This window comes from Dermacentor variabilis, chromosome 2 (assembly GCF_050947875.1).
Source record: "Dermacentor variabilis isolate Ectoservices chromosome 2, ASM5094787v1, whole genome shotgun sequence".
Lineage (NCBI taxonomy): Eukaryota > Metazoa > Arthropoda > Arachnida > Ixodida > Ixodidae > Dermacentor > Dermacentor variabilis.
The window spans coordinates 187,022,017-187,045,549 of NC_134569.1; the positions used below are offsets into that span (position 1 = coordinate 187,022,017).

General features: G+C 47.7%; 1 protein-coding gene across 1 annotated transcript in view; it reads right to left on the bottom strand.

Annotated features, from left to right (window-relative positions):
* LOC142570596 (glycine receptor subunit beta-type 4-like) overlaps positions 1 to 20,852 on the bottom strand; it is a 33,162-nt gene extending 12,310 nt beyond the window's left edge. The window contains exons 1-3 of the mRNA XM_075678966.1: positions 20,831 to 20,852; positions 1,980 to 2,114; positions 907 to 1,148 (exon numbers count right to left, since the gene is read on the bottom strand). Of these exons, the coding sequence (XP_075535081.1) occupies positions 907 to 1,148; positions 1,980 to 2,114; positions 20,831 to 20,852 (399 nt within the window). The remainder of the gene's footprint in view (positions 1 to 906; positions 1,149 to 1,979; positions 2,115 to 20,830) is intronic.
* Between the last annotated feature and the right edge of the window lie 2,681 nt (positions 20,853 to 23,533).

Here is a 23,533-nt window from a genome sequence, read left to right on the forward strand (position 1 = left end):
AGGAGCAAGTTCACGTTTCAGATCACATCAAGACCCTCCATCTTCCCTCTCAAAAAGTATCTGCTTTTAATCCGGTGGTCTTCCTTAGGCGAGTCAAGTAGGCAATCTAAAGACTATCCAGCAGCAAATCACCATCGTCGATTGCGTTGCGATTCCACGCCCACGCTATCCATAACCCGCAGTAAATCCGCCTCGAAGGAACTGGTTTGCAATTTGTGGAAGAAATAAATCATCCGGTGACACCTGTTTTGTTCGTCGTGGTCCGCCCCGTTCTTCGTTCAGTCTGCAAGGTGAAGGGCGGCTGAGTGCTTTTCGTACAATCCTGCAACAGCCTGTTTACACGCTGCCTTGAAGTCTGGATGAGTGCTGAGGGACGGGTGGTGAATTCACTCGTCTAATAAACTGCGCCTGTCCATTAATGGTGACGGTGGAGTGAGGCAAGGATGGAGTGAGCGCTTTTTGTCGTTGTCCACGACGCGCTGAAGTCTGGTTAGGAGGTGCCTTGGTTTGACACGTGGCAAACGTTCAGTTAACGCACTCGGTGGTGTTCAGACGTAACAGCGCTATTGGCAGCAGGACATTAGGCAGAAATTGGTGAAAGAAGATAGTTCTAGGTTCCGGCGACGCATTGACTAAAGTAGTTAGCTCGTAATACAGTTTGCCATTGAACGGCTGTCATCGCTAATTTGTCCGACGTCACTATTGGCCGGCATCGGCTCTTGCGAGCAGTTCTAGCGTATGTGTTTTTGGGAATAGGGTGGCACGCAAATAAGCTGGCGATATATAATCCTGCAATACATTAAGAGACTGGGTCCATTCAGTTATTTCTAGCTTCTGTAATCTAGGGTTTTCATACTTGTGCAGCGTAGCACACTTTTCAAAGCACGACACGAGGCGAAGACCTACCGTCAATGTGCGAGACGGCGGCAGGCCTTCCCTGGCGGCCGTCAGATGCTCCAACACTGCCACTAGAACGACACCGCATAGCAGGACGCGCGCCTGAGTTTCGCTGGTCCCAAGCCAGAACGACAGCCAGGACAGAATCACCAGGAACGCTGTGGGGACGAAAGTGTCGACCAGGTGCCGCTGTATGCGCCTCCGGAACCGGATGTTGATTCGTAGGCGTGCGTACTCCTCCCCCGTTGTGCCTGCGTTTCATACAATCAGGGGCCACTCCTAGTTTCTACTAATTGCGTAAAGGACCCTAAAATATCGATTATACTTCCTACTTACATCGTCAGGCTCAGATTGCATAGTGCTGATTTAAAACTGTGCATTCGCTGATTTCTTCATAGCAGGACTTACGGTGTATTTCTCCGCAGCCTTTTATTTCTTGCGAATGCTTCGCGACGCTATATCCACAAAAAATCAGGTAGAAAATTTAAGGTTACTTCACTGCATAGTAGCTTCTAATCAGTTACGTACAGACAGATGCTAGGCTTCCAAGCGTACGTGAATTGCGTTGCTCGATTCTCGAAATTGAATTCCTTCATTTTATGTGATACCTTCCGACGATGTTGTCAATGTTCTATGTATTGACGAGTGTGGCGAGTCTTCATCTTGTGTGCAGTTGGAAAGCTCTTGCTCGAATTTCTCGCTCCTCCGAGCACGGCTGGTTGAGGGAGCTATGCTCATGTCCGTGTATGATGGTGGATGGACCATAGGTGGTAATACGCAAAGAAGTTGCAAATTGTTCTAGGCACATGATTCCTGAAAAGTCAGTGGTTCACTCCAAACGAATTGCTTCTCTGCTTGGCGCAAACGATATGTCGATATATGACTTAAAAAAACTAAATCACCTGCGCACATTTAAGGTGGCAGCTGGTCAATGCACTCCAACGCGTGAAAATCGAAATACTGCGTTTCCCGTAAAGGAAATAGTGCTTCGGACTGTGTACTCCTTGAGCTTCAACGAATGACAAAAATTTATTCATAAAGGAGTATGCACGGAAACTTCATGTATATTGCAAAAGACTCACCGTCATTTTCATTGCTTGGTACTCTATGAGCTTTGGAGAAGGTAACGTGGTACTCCGGCATACGAAATCGATTCTTGAATGTGTACAAATTATCCCAGGCCCAGAAGTAGTTCAGGGTTTGCTTAGGATATGCATCTGTAACAAAATGAGTTGACAGCAAAGGTAAGGAACAGAGGGTGTAAATTGCTGGCTGGAGTTAAATTATCTCCCGGAAGGTGTGACCAGGAGCCTATGCGCTATGGCAGTAATTCAACGCATGAAGGGGCTGTAGTTTTACTATGGTAATACTGCGCCTTGCTTGTCTAAGGAGAAATCAAAACGCGGTTGAGAAGTCTTCCAGAGGCCTTCGTTATGCGGCAACACCTTTGATTAATTGTCCCGTTTTAACTCCGCAATGTCTAACCGCAGGAAGTCAAGAGCATCATTTAAACATTTAAAACTACTGGCCCTGGTATAGAACGAGAAGAAACTGTGTTAACCGAGGAGCCCGATTTTTATTACTTACATCATGAGAAGCCAACAAACAAAGACACAAATGACAACATACGGAATGTTAGTTGTATGTACAAATTGAAAAAAGAAAATGACAAATTATAGAGAATGAAAGTGGATGATAAACAACTTGCCGCAGGCGTGGGACCGATCGCACATCTTCGCATCACGCGTGCGATGCTCTAACAAATAGAGCTACCGCAGCGCGCTTTCCCCATCCACTGTCTGGGGTATTTGTGTGTTACTACTAGAACTAACCTTGGGAGCGTTAGCCAGCGCCACCACTCACAAACCTTCGCGGCGGATGTGGAACATCGTTTCTGTCACAGGCGTCACGAGTACGAAACCTTTGTGGCTGAAGGCAACTAGTCAATAAACCCGCACATGCTACCTTAAGGAATCAATCTTGCCGTATTCGAGACCCTCATTGTGTAGGAATGAGAAGAAACGGAGTTAACCGAGGTGGCCCGATTTTTATTAACCCTATCAGAAGAAGCCAACAAACAAAGGCAGCAAGGAAAACACAGGGGAAGTTACAGGTACTTACTAACTCCAATAAAGAAAATCATAAATAATACTGGCAAAAACAACTTGCCCCAGGTGGGATCGATCCCACGTCTTCGCACGCGAAGACGTGGGATCGTATCCGGCAACATTGATGCCTTCAGGTAGCCCGTGCGGGTTTATTGACCAGTTGTGTTTACCCGGAGAGATCACGTACTCGTGGCACCTGCTGCAGAAAGGACGTTCCACATCCGGCGCCAAGGATTGTGAATGGTGGCGCTGGCTAACACTCCCAAGCTTATTTCTAGTTATCATCATCACCATTAGCCTGGTTACGCCCACTGCAGGGCAAAGGCCTCTCCCATACTTCTCCAACTACCCCTGTGACGTACTAATTGTGGCCATGTCGTGCCTGCAAACTTCTTAATTTTATCCACCCACCTAACTTTCTGCCACCCCCTGCTACGCCTCCCTTCCATCGGCATCCAGCCCGTAACCCATAAACACCATCGGTTATCTTCCCTCCTCATTACGTGTCCTGTCCATGCCATTTTATGCCCAACGCATAAGGAGGAAAGAACTTTATTGGGTCCTGAGGAACCCCTTCCCACCCACTCTTGGTTTAGTGGTTGGCAGAGGTCGCGGGCCGCACCCACGTTGGGACGGGAAGCCCGTGAGCTTCCGCCCTTTCGTGAGCCCTCTGGACGGCCCAGAGCTGGGTCTGGTGGTCGTCGCTTCGCAGGGCTTCCATCCAGTCTTCTTCTTTGCTGAACACGGTGCCGCTTAACACGGAGCATTGCCAAAGCATGTGCGATAGCGAGCAGTACGATTCGCCGCACTCCGGACATTGCGGCTCTACGTCCGGTGAATAAAGGCTCATTCTGCCTCTCGAGGGGAACGACCTTGTTTGCAGCATTCTGAATATAGATGACTGTGGTCTAGTAAGCTTAGCGTGGGGGAGCGGGAAGGTCCTCCTCGACAGCTGATAATGCGTTGTTATTTCGTTGAAGGTGAGCAGCGGGTCTCGGTGCTCCGCTCCCTCCCCGCCACTTCGCTCGCCACGATCGCCGCGGTGCGTGAGTCCTCGCGCGCGTCCGTGTGCCAGCTCGTTGGCGTTGGGAAAGTCGAGGTGCACGTCGGCCCCCATGTGGGCTAGAAACCATTTGAGGATCTGATGACCCGCGGCTTCCTCACTGCCGAGGACGGCCGCTGCTTTCCGCGATATCGAGCCCGAGGCGAATGCTCTGGCCGCCGATCGCGAATCTGTGTATACGTAAGGACGTTCGGGGTCCCTCATTGCCATGGCTATTGCCACCTGTTCGGCCACCTCGGACGTTACCCCCTTGACCGATGCTGCGTTAATGATCGTACCATCCCAGCGTATCGAGACGGCCGCGTACCGGTCGCTGCGCCCTTACTGGGCCGCGTCTACAAATGGCGCCAGTCCTGGACAGCTGGCGGTCGATTTCAGCAGCGCTCGGGCCCTCGCCTTTCGGCGCCCCTCGTTGAATTGCGGGTGGACATTTCTCGGAAGCGGTTCTACCTTGAAAGTGCCCCTGACCGCCGCGCTGAGCACGACGCTGCGTGCGTTGCACTCTGCCTCTGCATGCTTCTTCTAGGATGCGTCTGCCGGCCCTGGTGGTCGACAGCCGCACGACCTGTGCCTTGGTCTGTGCCTCGATTATTTCTGCTAGCGAATTGTGGACCCCTAGCCGATCGAGCCGCTCCATGCTTGTACTGATCGGAAGACCTAGCACCCTCTTGATGCTCTTGCGCATCAGTGTGTCTATCTTGGCCGCGTCTCTCTTGGTCCATTTTAGCGCCGAGGCTACGTAATTTACGTGACTCATGAGGAAGGCGTGGTAAAGTCTGATGAGATTGCTCTCGCTGAGCCCTCCCCTGTGGTTGGTCACCCTGAGGATCAGCCGGAGCATGTTCTCCGTTTCGGACGTGAGTCTCATGACCGTTTGCGTGTTACCGCCTTTAGCCTCAATTAGCAGCCCCAGGATTTTTATAGTGTCCACTCTGGGGATCGGCTGGCCGTCACTCGTGTGTAATTTGATTGGTATTTGATCGATCGGCGTCAAATTCCTCATGCCTTGTTTCGAGGGCCTGTAGAGCAACAGTTCTGATTTGCTGGGTGACAGACGGAGTCCCGTTTCCTTCAGGTACTCTCCCGTTGTGTCCAGCGCCTCTTGAAGAGCCCGCTCGACTTCTGCGTCGGACCCTCCCGGGCACCACACCGTAATATCGTCTGCGTACAGGGCGTGATTGACGTTGGTCACTCTCGTCAGCCTGTCCGAGAGCCCTTTCAATGCTAGATTGAATAATAGCGGGGAGAGCACCGCCCCTTGTGGGGTGCCCCTCGCGCCCAGCGTGTACCAATCGGACGTGGCCTATCCTATTTTGATTGTGGCTTTCCTGTCTCTGAGGAAGGAGCCTATGTAAGAGTCGAATTTCCGGCCGAGCCCCATCACCGAGATCGTTTCCATGAGAAATCTGTGTTTCACCGTGTCGAACGCTTTCGTTAGGTCCAGGGCCAGTATGCCCCTGGTGTCTCTGGTTATGCCGTCGATTATGTGCTTTTTGAGTTGTAACATTACGTCCTGTGTGGAGAGGCCCGGTCTGAAGCCCACCATGTTATGTGGGAAGAGGCCCTCTCTCTCTAAGTACCGCGATACTCGGTTGTGTATGGCATGTTCCGCCGTCTTGCCTACTCACGAGGTCAGCGATATTGGTCGCATGTTCTCCGCCGCAAGTGGTTTACCGGGTTTCGGTATTAGTATGACCGAGGCCTCTTTCCAGACCTCTGGTACTTGTCCCGTTTCCCACGCTCTGTTGATTTCTGCGGTGAGCTTCTCGACCGACTTTCCGTCTAGGTTTCTTAACAGTTTATTCGAGACCCCGTCCGGGCCCGTCGCGTAAATACCCAATAAAGTGGATGGGGAAACCGCACCGCGGTAATTCATTTGGTTGGAGCATCGCATGCGTTATGCGAAAACGTGGGATCGCTCCCCACCTGCAGCAAGTTGTTTTTTCCTACAATTTCATCGCCATTAATTTATAATTTTCTTTAATTCAATTAGCAAGTATGAGTAACTTCCTCTACGTTTTCCTTGGCGTGTTTGTTTGTTGGCTTCTCATACTATGGCACTGGTATAGACGGCCAATAATTTATAGATAAGGTATCAACTGATATCTCATCAAATGTCACACTTATAGCGTTCAGGCTTTCCATGGCCGTTCAATAAAGGTAACATATTCTCACTTTTCGAGAAAGCTAGCCAGAAAGACAGAGAGGGAGACACAAAGGAAAGACGGGGAGCCTAACCAGACAATATTGACACGTTAACTTTTTTTATCTTTTACGGATGAGCGCTTTTCACCTTCTAACAAATATTGTTACTCAGCACTGGACGAGAATGCAGGTCTCAGAAGTTTCTGGAATGTTATCGATGGTTCCATCCGCTGTCTGTTGTCGCTGACCCTTGTGTATCCTGGTTGTATTTATGTGCGACGCGAGTAGTGCAGAACTTTCTGGAAGACACGCCGGCGTCAGCGATTACTTTGGAAAGTTTGATGGCTCATGTATAAAAGCTGACGCGCTTGACTCGGTGATGAGATTTTCGCCGATCGCCGACTGTGTTCGCCGCTGTGGCCGTACTTTGAGTGTAGCCTGTTTTTGAAGGACCACAAAGTAGGAGCCACTTTGCTGTGTCACTCGCTTGCTTGCCAACGTAGCTAATGAGATGTCGACAAATTAATACGATCATATATCGACGACGACACGATCACAATAAGACGACGATGACGTCACGACGATAACTGGATGATTAAGTGGTAATGACAACAATGGCACGAGCAAAAGCGCTATGACGTAATGATGTTCTATACTTTTCCGTTCCAAGGGTGCTATGCAGGATGCGCCGAGTTTGGCGAAACTCGGTATCTTCACGAGCTCTGGCGACACCCCAAGATGAAAGCACGAATGGTACCGAGACACAGTTTATCTTTCGACAAGCCTCCAGTTTCATTGGTTTATCTAGATTCACTCTGGCTGGCTGTTATTGCTTAGGCGTTGCCTTCTGGGCGGTCGACAAACTGTGGCTCACGTGATCATACCGTCGGTGCATGGTCGTGCCTTCTTTCACTTGTTTGTCGTTCCACCGAGTGCATTACATGCACAAGCGAGTTATAAAACAAACGCATTTAGTACAATATTATTAGTTAGTTTAGCGTGGTTTAGAAGCATTTTAAAGCTTACAACATGTACACTGAATGTGCATTAGACGAATTTGTAATTTAGTACGCTTCGCATTATACCACGAGGGAACGCTCTGGTGGCGTCATCACATCCATTCACCGGGTGAGCATGGCGGCTAAACATCGAAGGGGCCCAGTGTAAACAAACTCGTACAACGAGCTTGCAGTGCGCGACGCAGTGATCAGGCTGGCCGATGACCACCATTTCTTGGATAGTTCTGTTCCTCCGTCAGCAATCTTTCCGTGCACCCCGTAAGACTGCCAATAGATTCAGCGATTTTACAGATCACAACGCGCACGTACTGTTCACGGCGCAGAGCTGAAGAAATAAGTTGCCCGGTGCTGCTTCTGCGAGTGCGCTGAGTTCCTCCACTCTGCGTGACTGCGAGCGTCACGAACATTACATAGTGTGGACAAAAGGCAGACATCCTATATATCTACGATGCGACAAGGAGGTGGTACCGACGATGGATCTCGCTACCATCACAGTGAAGGAGACATCGACAAACTGCAGATAAGTATATTTCTACTGTTTCATATTTAGCATAATATGAGTGCACGGATTAAGTCACTTTCGTAGTAACGAACTGAATGTCTAGCAGTTTAAAGAAGGCAGTGACAACCAATCAGTGTTCGTGCTTTTACATGCAAGTGGGCCCGCGATAATATGGAAAAGATGAAGGTAACCTTCACTAACTTGGTGAGGTAACAGAAATTCATGAGTGACATTAAGCCCGCAATATTTATGGAAGACTATCTTTATCCAGGTGAAATATCAATAGCAGGTACTGATATAAGGTAGGAAACCTGTACAAAAATTTCATGGCTTGAACAGCACATGGAAGGCATTACCGAATCGTGATCGCCACGTTACCGATATCCTTGAAAAAAGTTTAGAATCATTGCATTCTACCGGTTATGCAATATGGGACATAAACCTGGAGGTTAACAAAGGAACTTGATATGTCAAGGACTGTGCAGAAAGCGAAGTAACAAAAATTGTTGGAGATAGCATTAAGGCAAGAAGACAGTGGCGTAGTAAACCGTGGCAACTGATATGCTAGTTGAGATTAAGAAAAAAAAAAAGGAATCGGCAGGCAGGCCATGCACGTATTCGATCACTCGTTGCCAATTCATAACAGGTGATTACATAAGCGTGACAGAATGGATGTCAAGGAGAGAGAATTACAGCCGAGGATGGTAGAAAATTGCGTAATGGGACAAAAATATGATGTTTGTAGGCATAGGATGCAATCAGCTCGTATAAGACGGGATTGTAGGGTGAGGCATTTGTTTTGCAGCGAACAAAAATAGGTTTGTGGTGCTGACAGTAGAGACTCGTGAAGGTGCGGGGCCACCTCAGCTGCTGGCACACTAATCAACATGACAATTGGCTCTGAAAAAGAAAACCCCAGTTATGAAAATAAAGCAACGTTGTCCCGACACATTGTTTTATTATGCATACTAAAGGCTTCCACAGTTAAGGGCACTTAGTACTAATAGTGCAACGAGCATTTTTCTTTGTAAATAATGGTTTGTGTGCGGCTGACTCATTCCAATACACTTTCTTTGCAGCAAAACATTCTGCTGCTGGAGGCACTCAACCGCCTGGTGGCAGTAGGCGAGCGCCAGGCACGTGCTCTTGAGAGTGTGGCAGAGGTCCAGAGGGCTGCTCTGCAACAGTAGTATCGGTGCCCTCACTGCTCTCCTGTCGAGCCCACAAAAGGCACCTTATAAAGGAGCTTTTAGTTTAATATTTTGTTTATTATTCAAAAACATGAATAAAATTATTGCAGTAAACATTGTGCTGTGCATATTAGGAGACTTGTAACATGCACTTGGTGTCCCTTCAGTGTAGGCAAAAACGTAAGACAACCTGTGCCACTCTTGGACCATGTAAATAAAAAATACACTAATGCAGCATACACGTCATTGTGCTGTTTGTTCTTTCTATGTGCAAGAATACAGTGCGTGTTGATTAGCCACAAGATGAACAGTGTGTGTAATTCACAATGAAGACTGGAAACAGCAGGAGCTTAATAATGCTATCACCTATAGACTGTGCATATGACTGCAACACTCCCCGATTCAAATGTGCCATTACATGCATGTTTGATACCACATATTCTTTAACATTGTCTTATAATTGCATGTACTATATTTCACACATCTTAAGCCCTTGCATAGCACACTTCTGATGTATCCATTTAATAGGCCAAATAATTGTACACTTTGTCCTTTTGTGTTGTATGAAAAGCAGCATCCTTTACAGTTGGATGAAACTTTAGAAGACAGGATAGGCCCCGCCCAGATTACCAAAGCGCAGCAGCCGATTGCCTCCACGTCTAAAGAAATAGTCCCTCTCCAACGAGCAGGTATCAGTCTGTCCGGCGGCACGATGTCAGTCTAGAGTGCGTGCCCATTGGTGCAAGCTTGTGTTCACCTGCCTTAAAGTGCAGATTCCGCAGCCTCCTAAAGTTGTATCCGACTATAGAAAGACGTAATGCCTTGCACCAGTTGCATAGACTTCTGCAACTTGATAGCACACAATGATCAGGAGCAGAAATCTATAAAGGCATCCAAGCAAAGCTGGCTGGCCACACTTCCATTATGAGGGGCTCTAAAAAGGTCTCGCCAAATATTCCCATGACAACCTTGAAAAAGAGGTGGTGTTTGGCACTTCTTTAGAATAAAAAAATTGGAGGACGCTTAAGCTTCGCCTTCAAGAGTGGAACGCGACAGCGTTCCCATCGACCCGCCAAGGGGTGTAAGACAATGCGCTACGGCGCAGCGATCGCTTACGAGGCGCCCCCGCGTCGGACTTTACAATCACGCGGTGAACGTCGAGCAACGCAGCGTTCGGCGCGGCAACGAAACATGCGCCTGAGCAAGCGGAACGAACCAAAGAACTCGGTGTCTCGGAGGGGGAAACGATGTACGCCAGCCAAACGTCGTGATCGGCACGGGCAGAGAGATAGACAGATAGTGATCTAAAGAAAGGAAGGACGCTTGATTATGCAACCCGTGAGGGAGCATGGCGAAGCATCGTCAGGGGAGAGGGTGTCCGGGCGGTGACGCGCCTCGCACCGGTCCCCGCACAGCTCCAATGCGCGCGTGGCGCGCCACCTGTCGGGGCAGCGCCGTACATTGAGAGGAGGGGGTGTTCTGTGTTTGTCGCAAGATGGCTCTGCGTGTGCGGAAAGCGCACAACAGAAGAAATGTAGCGGAAACGCCCTTCGCTACCCGTGTAACTGCGACTTCTGTAAGTTACATGGTCATAATTACCGATATACACCGCAGTATCACTTTCTACGGCTCGTTTCTAAGGCAACACCGCATTCACTAGAAGCGCTTTTGTACCGCTTTGAAGCATCGAACTCGTGGCTGAGTGGTAGCGTCTCCATCTCACGCTCCAGAGACCCTGGTTCAATTCCCACCCAGCCCATCTTGCAAGTTGTTTTTTATTCATGAAGTGGCCTCCCGAGATTTATCGCTCACGGCCAACGCCGCCGACGCCACCGGCTTTTCTGGGACACGAGCTCCTTAACGCTGTCGCGTTAAAACAGATTATAGTGAATGTTGTGTAGCACGTCAAAACAAAGTGAGCTTGGTTGTCTGCACAGCATGTAATGGGAGATTGTGCTTCACATAGGAAACAAACTGCTCTGTCCAGTACAATTTTTAGGCCGGTATGGCACTTATTATGTGAACAGTGTCAACATACAAATTACAAATTTCACGGGCCATTGATTTCATCATTATTTTTGTATGATGGTTCTTTCATTCAGTGCTTGTATTACATGAGCAGGTGGATTTGAAAGCAAAGCTTTGTTTGCAAACTTTCCGACTTCCATAATTGTGTGGCAAGGCACTGGCATGTTGTCGAATAGCTCACACTTCCTCGGTCCTGCACCAAAGAAGCCCAATGCTCTATTTGAAGTTGGATCGCACAACAATTCAACGGCACACAAAGAAGAGTAACACACACAGCAGAGCATTCTGCTGTGTGTATTTCTCTTCCTTGTGTCCCGTCCAATTGTTGTGCAATTACACTTCAAGCTTCTATACCAATACACCCAGTCTTCAGCCTCACCAATGCTCTAGTTATTAGGCCACAATGGTGCACATCTTTGAAATTTCCCAACACAAATTAGCTCTCCAAAAAATCGCGTGGTAAATTTTGCAGCACTGATGTATGTATGCACGTGCCATATTCTTTACCACTAAACTCACAGGAATCAAAGGGGCAAGCATTAACCAGCCTTGCTGCTGCCATTACCATTATCATCATGACACCAATGGAAAGACAGTGCCACGTTTCAGTAAAGGGAGTGCTGGAGGGAAAGGTGTGACAGCGAGGGCTTACAATAAAAATAACGGTTACGAGACATGTTCAATGCCAATATATACTGCATGAGCAAAACGTGAACAAGGTGAATGCAGGAGCCAACGTTTCGACAAGTGGACTTGTCTTTTTCAAGGCGACATATGCTTTCTTCGCCACAGTATATATAGGTGGGGTTCTTCTAAAGGGGAGGGGGTGTGATGCGGGAGAACGCGGAAACGAGGGAAAATGCATTAGCGTGTCGAATTGAGAGTAAAGGAACGCTGTGTACAAGGTCAAAGCCAGGTCCCCCACCCCAGTCTGTCAACACACGCGCATTAGCCGGCGTGTCCAGGGTGTCTGGGACGCTGGCTGAAAAAAAAAGGAAGGAAAGGGGAAAAAAGGGGGAGGGGATACGCCAAGAAATCAAACTAAGTGTTGTTGCCTATAGCTTGAGGTTTAGCATAGCGAATAGATTCTAAAGCTCCCTTTGAAACGTTTATGCCTATTGGTTGCAATGTCTTGAACTTATGGATAAGGTATGATTCTCTGTATTTTCTTTCTCGTTCAGAACGGAAATTTGACTGTAAGATGTAGAGTTTAAGTTCATCAAAGTTATGACCTGGTTGGTTGAAATGCTCGGCGACGGGTTTGGGAAGCTTTTTAGCTGTGTCCGCGCGATGTCTGTTTAATCTGACGTTCATTGATTGTCCTGTTTCACCGATATATTGTTTCTTACAGAAGGAGCATTCAAGCATATAAATCACATCCGAACTTGTGCAAGTGAAGCTAGATTGGACTTCATGTGTATAACTATTTGCGGTGCTTTTAATTTTAATGTCACTTTGAAGGTGCCTGCAGGTTTTGCACCTAGGGCGACATGCTTTTATTACGGGGGAATGCTGCTGGCTGACTTTTGCGTGCACTAACATGTCTTTAAAGTTCTTGTTTCGGCGACAGGTAACCCTGGGTACATCCGGGAACGCTTTTCGCAGACGCTCGTTACTTGATAATATTGGGTGGTATTTTCTTAGGATGTTGTTTATGTTTGGGAGTGCATTAGAATATTTTGTTATAAAGGCCGGCGGTCTGTCAGATTCTAATGTGGGCTAATTGATTCTAGTGTGTTAATGCTGATGAAGATTCTAATGTGTCTAATATGCTGCATGTCACTCATCCTACTTTGACATTGCCGCAAGCGTTTACTCGTTTGAGCATATCACGTTTTGTGTAATCATTGCTCTAAAGCTGTACAAATGGTCTATTTGCTCTGCAATTTTTATTCTTATCATGGTGGGTTAAAGACCCACTTTTCATCGGCATCTGCACATTTCTCCCGATATGTAATTTCGCCTTGGTAATTCATGACATCTTCACGTACAGAGAGTTCTGCAGAGCATTGGATGTGCATTGTTCTACTGCTTAAGAATTAGAGCCCCATTATGAAACGAAAATATACAATTTATCCATCCAGAATAACGCCGCCCCCTCAAAAAACGAAGATACACTGAACCTCTGGCACATGCATCGACAGTGAACAGAGCAAACAATCTGAAGTATTTTCTTCATGCAAGCCAACACACTAAGATTCTCAATGCATTTTCATTTCGCCACAAATGCATAGGCACAACCGGCTTGGCGAAACATCCACATCTCGCGCTGCAACAAATTGTGCAATGCCTCGCTGTTTCATAGTGCGGCCGATAGATTACGCATGACCAAAATTTAGCATTGTGCATACTAAGTAACTTCACCAATGAAGAACCCCAAGTTCCTTATGAGATTAGGATTCATAGGTTACTTCACACAACTTCTGATATCCATTTATCTATTTATACTTAATTAACCTCTTTCTCAAGAAAGTGAGCCATTTGGAAGGCACCCTGACAGACAAGTAGAACAATCGGCAAAAAGTCATCAACCAGCGAAAAAGTCAGTATCATAAGCAGCCGCATGTGAGATGTCGCTAACACAAAATTTAAGTCGGCTACACAGAAGTGACAAATTTGGCAAAATGGCGTGTCTAAACATTGCTTCAATGTTAATCACAGTAACGCTGACATTGAAGGCGCCTTAATTCCTACGTACGTTCCGCCGACACACCCGACTACGTTCGTAATGTTCCCACGAAGTAGGAAGCATTATTTTATATATACCCGCTCAGCCGCAGTATTCTGGAAAGCTAGCCACCGCTTACGCACTGCCGCATCGAGAAGCGCATCAGACACATCTCTGACACAGTGGTTAACAGTAGTTTGATGGCGTCCAATGTAACGCTCGGTGCCGACGCTTCCCTGAAAACTCCCAGTCCCGTAGAAACGGAGGGCACAGATGACTTGCACTACGAGGGTGAGCGAATGAAGCCCGCCACGCTGTCTGCGCAGACGAGTCTTCGCCTAGCTCGTCACACAGCCAGCGCAATGATGTCTTCGACAGGCTAAAATGACGCTGAAACTCCCTGTCGGTCATGTAGGTGAACGGGTCCGGATGGTCATACTGACGTTTGCTGCCGCTGGATGCAATGAAACAGGCTGCTGCTGCCGCCGCCATGTTCCTGAGTTGAACTCGGAGTGGGTTTCGCGATGTACGAGTTTAGCACGAGTTCGCCTGTCAATCAAAAGCAGAGGTCACGCCCCGCGCGAGGCATGTAACTCTTGTGCGCGCACCCACTACAGTTGGGCCACGCCCAACTTATCTTCCGGCAACAGCGACGCGGTGTTGGCTGAGAGGCATCAACAATCTGGACCGCCGACATAAAACACGCACAACGCACTGTCATCCGTGATGTACTGAACACACGATCAAAAACAAAGCGTTGACTGTCGCTGGCTTATGCATACATCTTCTCGGGCTGAGATGGCCCCACAACGCGGTTTCATTGCCTGCATTGTGGCGCGTAGCGCATAGTAAATAATTATCGGCACGTCACTTTAGCTGCTTGCAAGGCGTCGATGCGCCGACGGGGGACGACGGTGCTGAGGAGTGCGTATTGCAGCAGTCGTTTGAGATGGCTGCCCTGTCATCGGTGATGAAACGGAGCCACAGCGTCGTAAACACGATCAGCGTCCGAGAATCGCTCGCTCTTTTAGACCCAGTGCAATGGCATTTGTTCATCACAAGCACTGCGCACTCAACAGTTCCAACACCTCTCTTCCGTTCGAAGGCTGATTTTATAACTGCACACAAGAGCCTTCACCTGCCAAACTGCGAGTGCTGCGGTGCCGTTACGACATCCATCTGCGATCGCTGCTGGCTCCAGCAGAGGTAATCCGCAAGCACCTTCGACTGCACAACACACTCACATACTCCGTACATGCGCTCAGAGGCACCTTCACTGGGCAAGCGATGACAAGCGATGAATTGTGTCGCTGGGAAGCACGTACTTTTCGCAATCTATCGCAGAGGCTCCGCGCACTAAGATAAACTGGTACATTTTCACTGAACTGCGTCACTACGCACTCTAAAATAACATACCGCCATTTTGCAGCGACAGGCGTTGGATCGTTTTTATTTGGTAATGCGGGGGCCTTAAAAGCCTAGTGAAGCTCCTGCGATGAACAGCCGTACCTTGGCGCTGCATTTTTATTCCCCTAATAGAGAAAGAGTGGCCATGACCCTCCATGGATCATGACCGACATTATTGAGAATAGCACTGCAGCGCCTCCAAGCGACTTATCCCCGTATGAACGCCCTCGCGCTTGCGTACCGCTTCTAAGCTTTCGCCTCAATGTCGCCACTCGCGGCAAGGAGTGCAAAATTTAATCATTTGCTCGATCTCCATTTGTCATCACAAATTTCTAGCGTTGAAAACGAAAGCCAGATACTTAAAGAAATAAAAATGTTCGTTATTTTATTTGTTGTATTTTAGCGTATTCGTTTGAGTGAAAGTGTAGGTGCAAGAATGCGCCGCATGTACCCTGTTCGCATTCGATGGAGGAAAGAAAGATAGTGCCCCAAAGAGGAGGCACGCCCTTGACGCGCCCGGGAAAGGCGTGGCAAGCGGTTCACGGCAAGTGTGCAGACATACAGCGGGACAGTCACGGTATCGCTATGTTGCGATAATCCGTTGATAACAATACGCGGCGCTGGCGCTTTTCGTTGTGCAGCCTTCTGCGCTTGAAACGTGGAAGCAGCGTGGCGCGCAGGGTGCGCTCATGTTGTCATACGCGGCTTTTTGTCTACATATTTTCTTGCCTGCACCTTCGGCGCGTTTCACGCTATCTCCGTTCACTGACTGCCGTCGAGCAAACTCGGGTAAAACTCGGGTGAACGAGAAACTCGGCGCATCCTGCATAGCACCCCAATTCTACAAGCAGCCCTCAGCGGTTGGTGAAAAAGTTTTTTGAAACACACCCACTTTGCCTGTCTGTCACACGACGCCACGAAAACCGCGATAACTCCCTGACTGACATGGCGCGTACACACTGATTATACATGATTGGACTGAACAAAAGAAAAATAGTTATTTATGATTCGACGCCTTTTCGCCATTAGCCGTCGGCTATTGGTTATAAGTTTCCGGGCTGCACCCACTTCACCTGCCTGTCACGCGACGTCACAAAACCGCGAAACCTCACCGCGTCGAAGTGACGTGTGCGCGTTAAACATGCATTATTATGCCGAACAAAACTGAATTTTTTTCTGAATAGCCGAAGGCTGCCCCGTTCCGAAAGGAATAAAAGATGGCTGCCGCCGATCGTTCGCGTACTCCCTACTCGCACGTGCCGGAGAGCACGGCGTGATGGGCGTACTATAAAATTTTTATTTATTTATTTATTCCTCAAATGCCCCTGGAGAGGGGTTTTACATGAGGGGCCGTGTAATGTTATCAAGCACTTTCGGCACATTTAGGGCCAAGCAATGAAATCCTCCTTACCTCAGTAAGGAAGATTTTATTGCGGTATTACCTTATGTCATTCTGAAAGCTTCCTTATTCAGGGGCCCTCAGCCAAGGCTTCCTTGGTGCTTCCTCAGCGTAAGGTTGCTCCGAAGATACCTTCATGCATTCTTACGCAGCTGCTGGCTCTGAACGAGCGCTTCACCTCACTGCTTAGGCAAGTGACGTTTTCTTGGGCATGCGCTCTGTCGCCCGCCTGCGGAGAAGCGCGCGCACGGGACGTCTTGCCAGGCATGTTCCTTTCAGTCGCACGATCGGCATGAGTAGCGTTCCTATAGCATTGCTAGAGCATTGCTAGGTGTTGCACGACGCCGTCGATGCCAGCGTTGCTCGAGCACATTAAGTTTTGCTCTGTAATGTGGTACTTTTTTTCCGTTTAGTAAACAAAACTAGAAGAAAGCGTGCACGCGTCTCTATAAATATACAACGATACATATTTTTATTGAGTAATGGTGTTCGCGTGATACTCTTTAGATATCATCTCGAACCCAGGCATGCGGCAACCGTTCCTTACATAAGGACGGGCGGAGGGAGCTTTCAGAGTACGCTTGCTTCCTCCATCCGTCCTTCGCTGTAAGGAGGCCTCATGTAAGGTTAGGAAGCGGTCGAAAGAAAGAAACGTTTCAATGTTTGGGCCTTATGACCTTGCTCTGACAACTCCTATTTGCGGAGGATGCGTTTTAGCGCCATTCTTAACCCTTGGTTGCATGCCGCCGCGATTTTCGACCAACCACCTCAAGCTAAGCAAGGAAAAGTGGACCAATCGCAGAGGCCGGCCCCACCCTTTTCATGCGGTTATCGATTCTCAGTGCACTGGCTCGGCCCCATCGACTCCGTCTCCACTTGAGCGTGCTCGTCGCCTCTTGTCAGCCAATTAGATAAGACCAGCCGCTCAGTGTTGGGAATTTTATTCGTTTTTAAAGCAAACAAGAGCGACCTCCTATAAACGAGGAGAGCGTTTGATTGGTCTGTTCAGACAACCGTGCGGGTCATCGCGTGATGCTTGCGTCCGCGGTTACGCAAATATGAAGTCAGGACACTGGAAAAAGACACATATTGGAATAGTCTGCCGTTATAGAGCCCCAAGACCGCATAAAGTAGTTGGTATGGCAATAGATGAGTGAAAAAAACCCCGCCATGGTTGCTTAGGGGCTATGGTGTTGGGCTGCTAAGCACGACGTCGCGGGATCGAATCCCAGTCATGGCGGCCACCTATCGATGGGGACGAAATGCGGTAACACTCGTGTACCTATATCTAGGTACACGTTAACGAACACCAGGCAGCCCAAATTTTTGCTGTCCCCCTCGACGGCGTGCCTCATAATCAGATAATGGTTTTTGAACATAAAACACCACACTTTACTTTTCTTAATACGTGAAAGAATCTGTGCGCAGATGATGCATTCGCGACGATGGCATGACATCGATTGAATGGCGACAGCATGATTATGCTATTTTCATGTTGTAGTGACGCTGAAGAATACAGTAGCCGAAAATGTGGAATTACGCAACTAACTCTTTATTGTGTAAGCTTGTGCCCAGCAAAAATAATGAAATTACTATTCAAGCGTTAAAAAGTGTAGTACGGCCGTTATCACCCATGCTTCCAAATGTGCAGGTGTAACTGTAGGTGGCAGAAATGTTTTTATTTCGCAGTATGGGGGGCCATGCTAAGTGCAAATTGTGGCACGATATTACAGTTTACGCCCTAATCAGAGGCCTGACAAGTAATTACGGAACCGTCGCTTTGTTTTTCCAGTTTCATGCGATCATGTGGCGGTCGTAGTTGGTTTCTTCGACGTCCTCTGTGAACTAAACATTAACAATAATTGCTGCGAACCGCCCAATCTGCTCAGAAACTACTGTTCGGGTGAATGCCAGTTCCGTAAACGTCGTTTGAAGCATTTGGTGCGTCTTCGTAGTTTATCTCCCAAGGAAAATTAATATCTGAGCAACATACGCTGTGCTGTACGAACAGAATATCGCAACAGTATAGCGTCACCACACTTTGTACAGTTGCCACTGCAAAATCGTAATACATTCTAAGGTGGGGTGAGCTCAGATACTGGCTTGTGAAGTGCCTACCTAACCCTCTTAGCGGCAGAATACAGCAATATAAGTAGGAAAAGTTGCATGAAGTAAGTTCGGTTATCTCTTTTCTTTCTGTTCTTTTTTTTGGCGGGGGGGGGGGAGAGTTTTTTAACGTACATTGTCTCAGTTATTCTAACGCCTTCCTCTACATCGTAAGTGTTTCACTGCCGAAGTGCAGTTTTCTGGTAAAAAAAACAAAAACAAAGCTAGCCGTTTAACAACATCATGCCTACGTTAATGTTTTCCACTTGAATACTTATTTCCTTTTTTTTTGCACTTTTGGGTATCGTTACGTGATGGTTCTCTTACGAAGGGAAAAATTTTTCGGCGTTCCTTTTTTTGTGATGCAGCGGATTTAAAAGAGATTTCAAATTGCTTCTCCTGTCCAAATATGCGTTTTTTAAGGATATCTGTTGAGCACAAGAAAGGTTCCACCCTAGTATTGAATACTCACAACTCCGTATGGTCATGGTGCATGTCTGGGTGTCCATAGGGAAGTAACGAAAATTCATCAAACAGGCGATAGTGGCGTTCAACCTGTTGAAAAAGAGCAGTGGTTACACGTATATTACAACTGTACTGCATTGTGTAGGTACCGTATTGATTGTGGCGTGTAACTGAACCATTACTCCCTCTTTTAGTTACACCTTCAGAAGTTTTATTATCGCGCAATGTCATTAAAACTGACAAGTTTGTGAAGCACTTTTGTCGGTGAAATTCAGCTTAGGGGCTCTTGAATGCATTAACTAATAAAAGTGCAAACTTATTTTGTTGGTATGGCCATTTCTGGCACCGTACTCATAACGTCTGTAGAAAGGGACATTTATGTATTACTTACGCTTCCACCAGCTTCTGCACTTGCAAGTGCAGCTTTGACACAGGCCTTGCAAGCTCTTATGCCGTTCTTGCGCGTAAATAAGTGGACTGCGCGGAATGCAAGGCAAGGACGTCTTAAGGGACAAAGACAATTGCGCTAACTGACAACTGACTTTTGACACTTGGTACTTGAACTGAAAACTCTGACATATACGTTTAAACGTAAGCCTAGCCATAGCCTATGACCAATTGTATTTTCGCCCTTCAGTCTCAGAATTAAAACACCAAAGATCTCATGCGGCGAACACGCATCCATGCTCACATAGTGCAGATATGCGTTTTATGCAATAATTCTTCTCAATCCTGTTGATTGATTAATTAATTGATTGATTGATTGATTGAAAACATTTTTATTCGGAATGAAAATTCTGGAAGTCAAATGAAAGGGCAGCGTGGTGCTGAGGCCTTCTGGGTATCTCCGCCGCCAAGGCCCGACCGACGAGCCGTTGCAGCCGGTCACGGTCATTGCTGCAAGGAATGGTCTCCCATTGCCTGAAAATGGGAGGCCAAATGTTATTGTCTAGTGCGTATCGAAGGCAGTGCGCTACCAGCGTCACAGTTCCGACGTCTTTTTTACGATGGGACCACTGCACACCGACGTCAACGGCACGACAGACGGATAATGGTGACGCTGTGACGAGGCAATGGGAACACGGTGACTTATTACGATGACCGATGGAGTTCGGCATAACAAAATGTCCAGGTTGCCAATTCTGACGCACACACCTGGTGGCACAACCCCATATGAACGCGATTGGTGGCCCATGATGTCTGTTAGGTCGTGGGCCTCGCTGCACGATTCTCTCTATTCCCCCTTCTGCATACGCCCAGTGTAACGTATCAATCCAGACGCTTGCCAGCGTGAACTCCCTGCCTATCCTCTTCTTTCTTTCTCCATGTCTAGTGCTAAGTGCCCAGTGACCCAAGTTCTCTGTTTCCGCACATAAGCAGTGGCACATACCGAGTGGTCCAAGTGGTCGGGTTATGCCGCAATCGGCGTGTCGCCATCTGCGACTAAACGACACAACGTTAGGTAGATATACATCTGCAGATGGTGATGCGATCAACGGCCTCGTAGACAGATGCGACTAAGGCTTGTTTCCTCTAAAATGGGAGTTCATTCCGTTTCCCGCAACATTTCTTATTGCCTAACTGTCCACAGTCATCTCTATGGTGGCATGTCGCGCACGGCTGTACTCGATAAACACACATACCCCAAGTAACCCAGTCAACGTCACCTGACCCATGGCCTTGAATCTAGAACAGTAAGTCCGAATGTATCAGAGAGGTAGCAGGCGTTAGCCTTCTGCAAGTGGTTGCCGAGGAACACTTAGTGTGTCGGTGTGCTTACGAAACGGTGCGCAGGTCTGGACAGAACCCGCCACTGCTTTGACAAATACTCACCCTTCTTGATGGATTGAGCCATTTCGGGGGCATCCTCGGTTCCATCTCTGCCGTCTTCATTATTTTTAAGGGAATCAGCATTATTCGGGATTTTTTCCCCTGTTGCAGTATGTAGCTAGTCCTCAGATAACCGGTGACCCAAGTTGGCTGCTAGCTTCTGCAACTAAGTGTGTGTTTGCTGGTATCTTCCTAAGCGCACGGTATGGTACTCCGGGCTTAACATATAACTAGGGCAGTTTTTAACGATATAAGCCCACAATAAGTGTAAACACTTCCTACAATGATGGCGTACAATAACGACTTCTATATGTCTGTATTGCTCCCTTCTTGTTTATATTCAGGCAGTGCGCTGCCAGCGTCATACTGACGACGTGATTTTTACAATGGAGCCACCGCACACTGACGTCAACGGCACCACAGACGGAGGATGGCGACGCAGTCACGAGACAGTGGAAGAACGGCGACTCATTACGATGGTCAATGGAGTTGCGCATAAGAAAATGTCCAGGTTGCCAATTCTGACGTATATACCTTGTGGTACAGCCCAATTGGAAATGGTGGTGGCTGAGGCTGTTTGTTCGACCGCATCATGTCCGATTGTCATGTCATGTCCGATTTTCCTCCTCGTTTTGTCTTTTCTTTCTGACGTTTCTTTGTGAGTCCCACGGCATTTCTCGTAGCGCAGCAGGCCACAGTTGTCCCTGTGGCCGCATGCCACATGTGGCTGTAGTTTAAGCCCTGTTTGTATTGGATCAAAAGCCTCAGAAGCTCTGAGTGATGTGCACTTAAGTCCAGTGAATAGAGGGCTTCGACGCAACTTGAATGACTTGGTGGGAAGTGTTTTCCAGTTTGTGGATGACTACCTCGTGCTTTTTTTTCAAGTGACAACTATAACAGAATAGTGACTAATGTGTTGAAAGTATTTAGAGAATTCGGTCTTGGTCTCAATTTCACGCTTGAGCTCATTCAGGATAACGTGCTACAGTCCATAGATCGGTGCCTGAAGTTTGAGCACGATCATGTTGGTCGGCGTTACTCTCCTAGGTAGAAGAAATCAATGCTTGATTTCTCTTCTAGTGATTCAAATTCCTGAAACAAGGGATAGCGTACTGGGCTCTCATATCAGCTGTAACGAAGTGATGTGCACATCGCATACAGCAAAGTTTACTGCAACAGATCCAGAGGCTATAGCAAACTGGTTTTTCCAGTCAAGTGCTCTCCACATCGTACGAGAAACTTAGAATAGGGGTGAAAAGTCAGGCTGGAAAATAGGAAAATAAACAAAAATACCTCAGTGCCCTTCCAATCTGTGATGAAGGATGACCAGCGAAGCTGTGTATCTGGGCTCCCTAAAGGCGAACTGCGCCTCCGCCGCGGGTCAGCCCTCATTGCACTAACCTCGGGATCGGCCCACGCATACGGAACGCTTAACACCTGCCTCACCCCGCCGAGCTAGCACGGTTAGCCGCCTAAATGTGCTACGGCACGTATCAGCTCTCTTTCTGGTGCAGTTTCTCATTTCGCACATGTGATGACGCGAATAAATGAGCGTATAAAAAGCAACTCTTTACGTGTTTTAACCACTGTAGTCTGAAGGTATTGCGAAGCTTCGCGGTGCGCGGTTGCGGAGGAGCGTTCTCTTGATGATCCGCCATTCCGCCGTACCTTTAAGGCGATGTGCCCCAAGGCGACAAACGAGATTCTTCGCGCGTACTGCCGAAGAAGCTTTAGACACTTCGTTGAAGATAACCGGGGAAGGCTCTACCGTTTCATAACAGAAGGCCACCATGGCCTCCCTATATTACTGCGCGTTTTGACCAAAAAATATTAGTTCCAAATACACATTTGCTTGTAGCCACACTTACTGTCAGTGATATGGCGGTGTTTTTTTATTAATGACACATACTAGTACCCTGTGGTGAAGAGATGCAATAGCCACGACTATCAGCGCTAAAACTCGCCACTAGAATTCGGTACGGCCACAGTTTATAAAGTAAACAGTGAGACTTTTTACGGACAGGTGATGATGGCAGCGTAAACCGCGCAAACTGGCACACTTCAGACATCAATGCTAGCCTTTGAACCCGCGCGAGTCTTTGTGCTTCGAGTATTCAGAGTGCTTCCTGCGTAAGAAAGATAAAGCAGTGGCCTACTTCCCTGGAAGACATGTTCCGCGATAGGCACAGATACGCATGGGCAGACGCGTCTATAAATATACTGAAGAGAGATTCATTCTACTAGGTATTAGCTTATTCACAAAATATATTACTTCGCTTATTATTATTCACACCTACGTAATCGGCTCGCAATAGTTGTTTCCCTAGGCAATAGTGCACACCATTTTTATAGACCTGTGCGCTACTTTTCACCATGCTCCCTTTTATGCCAAGAAGAGCACAAGGTAGGCTTACTTGGCTTTCATGACGTGGCCGCAGTTCTCTCTTACGGGAATATTGTCGTGCAGTGGGTGCTTGTAGATGTTCTCGAGCCTCTCCGTAGAGGGAACCACGTGCACGTTGACAGCTTCCTCGATGAACGTGTCCGTTTTGAAGACTTTGTCATGCTGCAAACGTAATTTTACTGTTTTGACAGAGACATTTATATGACTTTACTAAGAGCACGTACAACTGTGCTTTCCGTGTGACCTCAATATATAGAAAATCGTGTCGCCACAATCTGATTACATACTGCGTGACAAACATC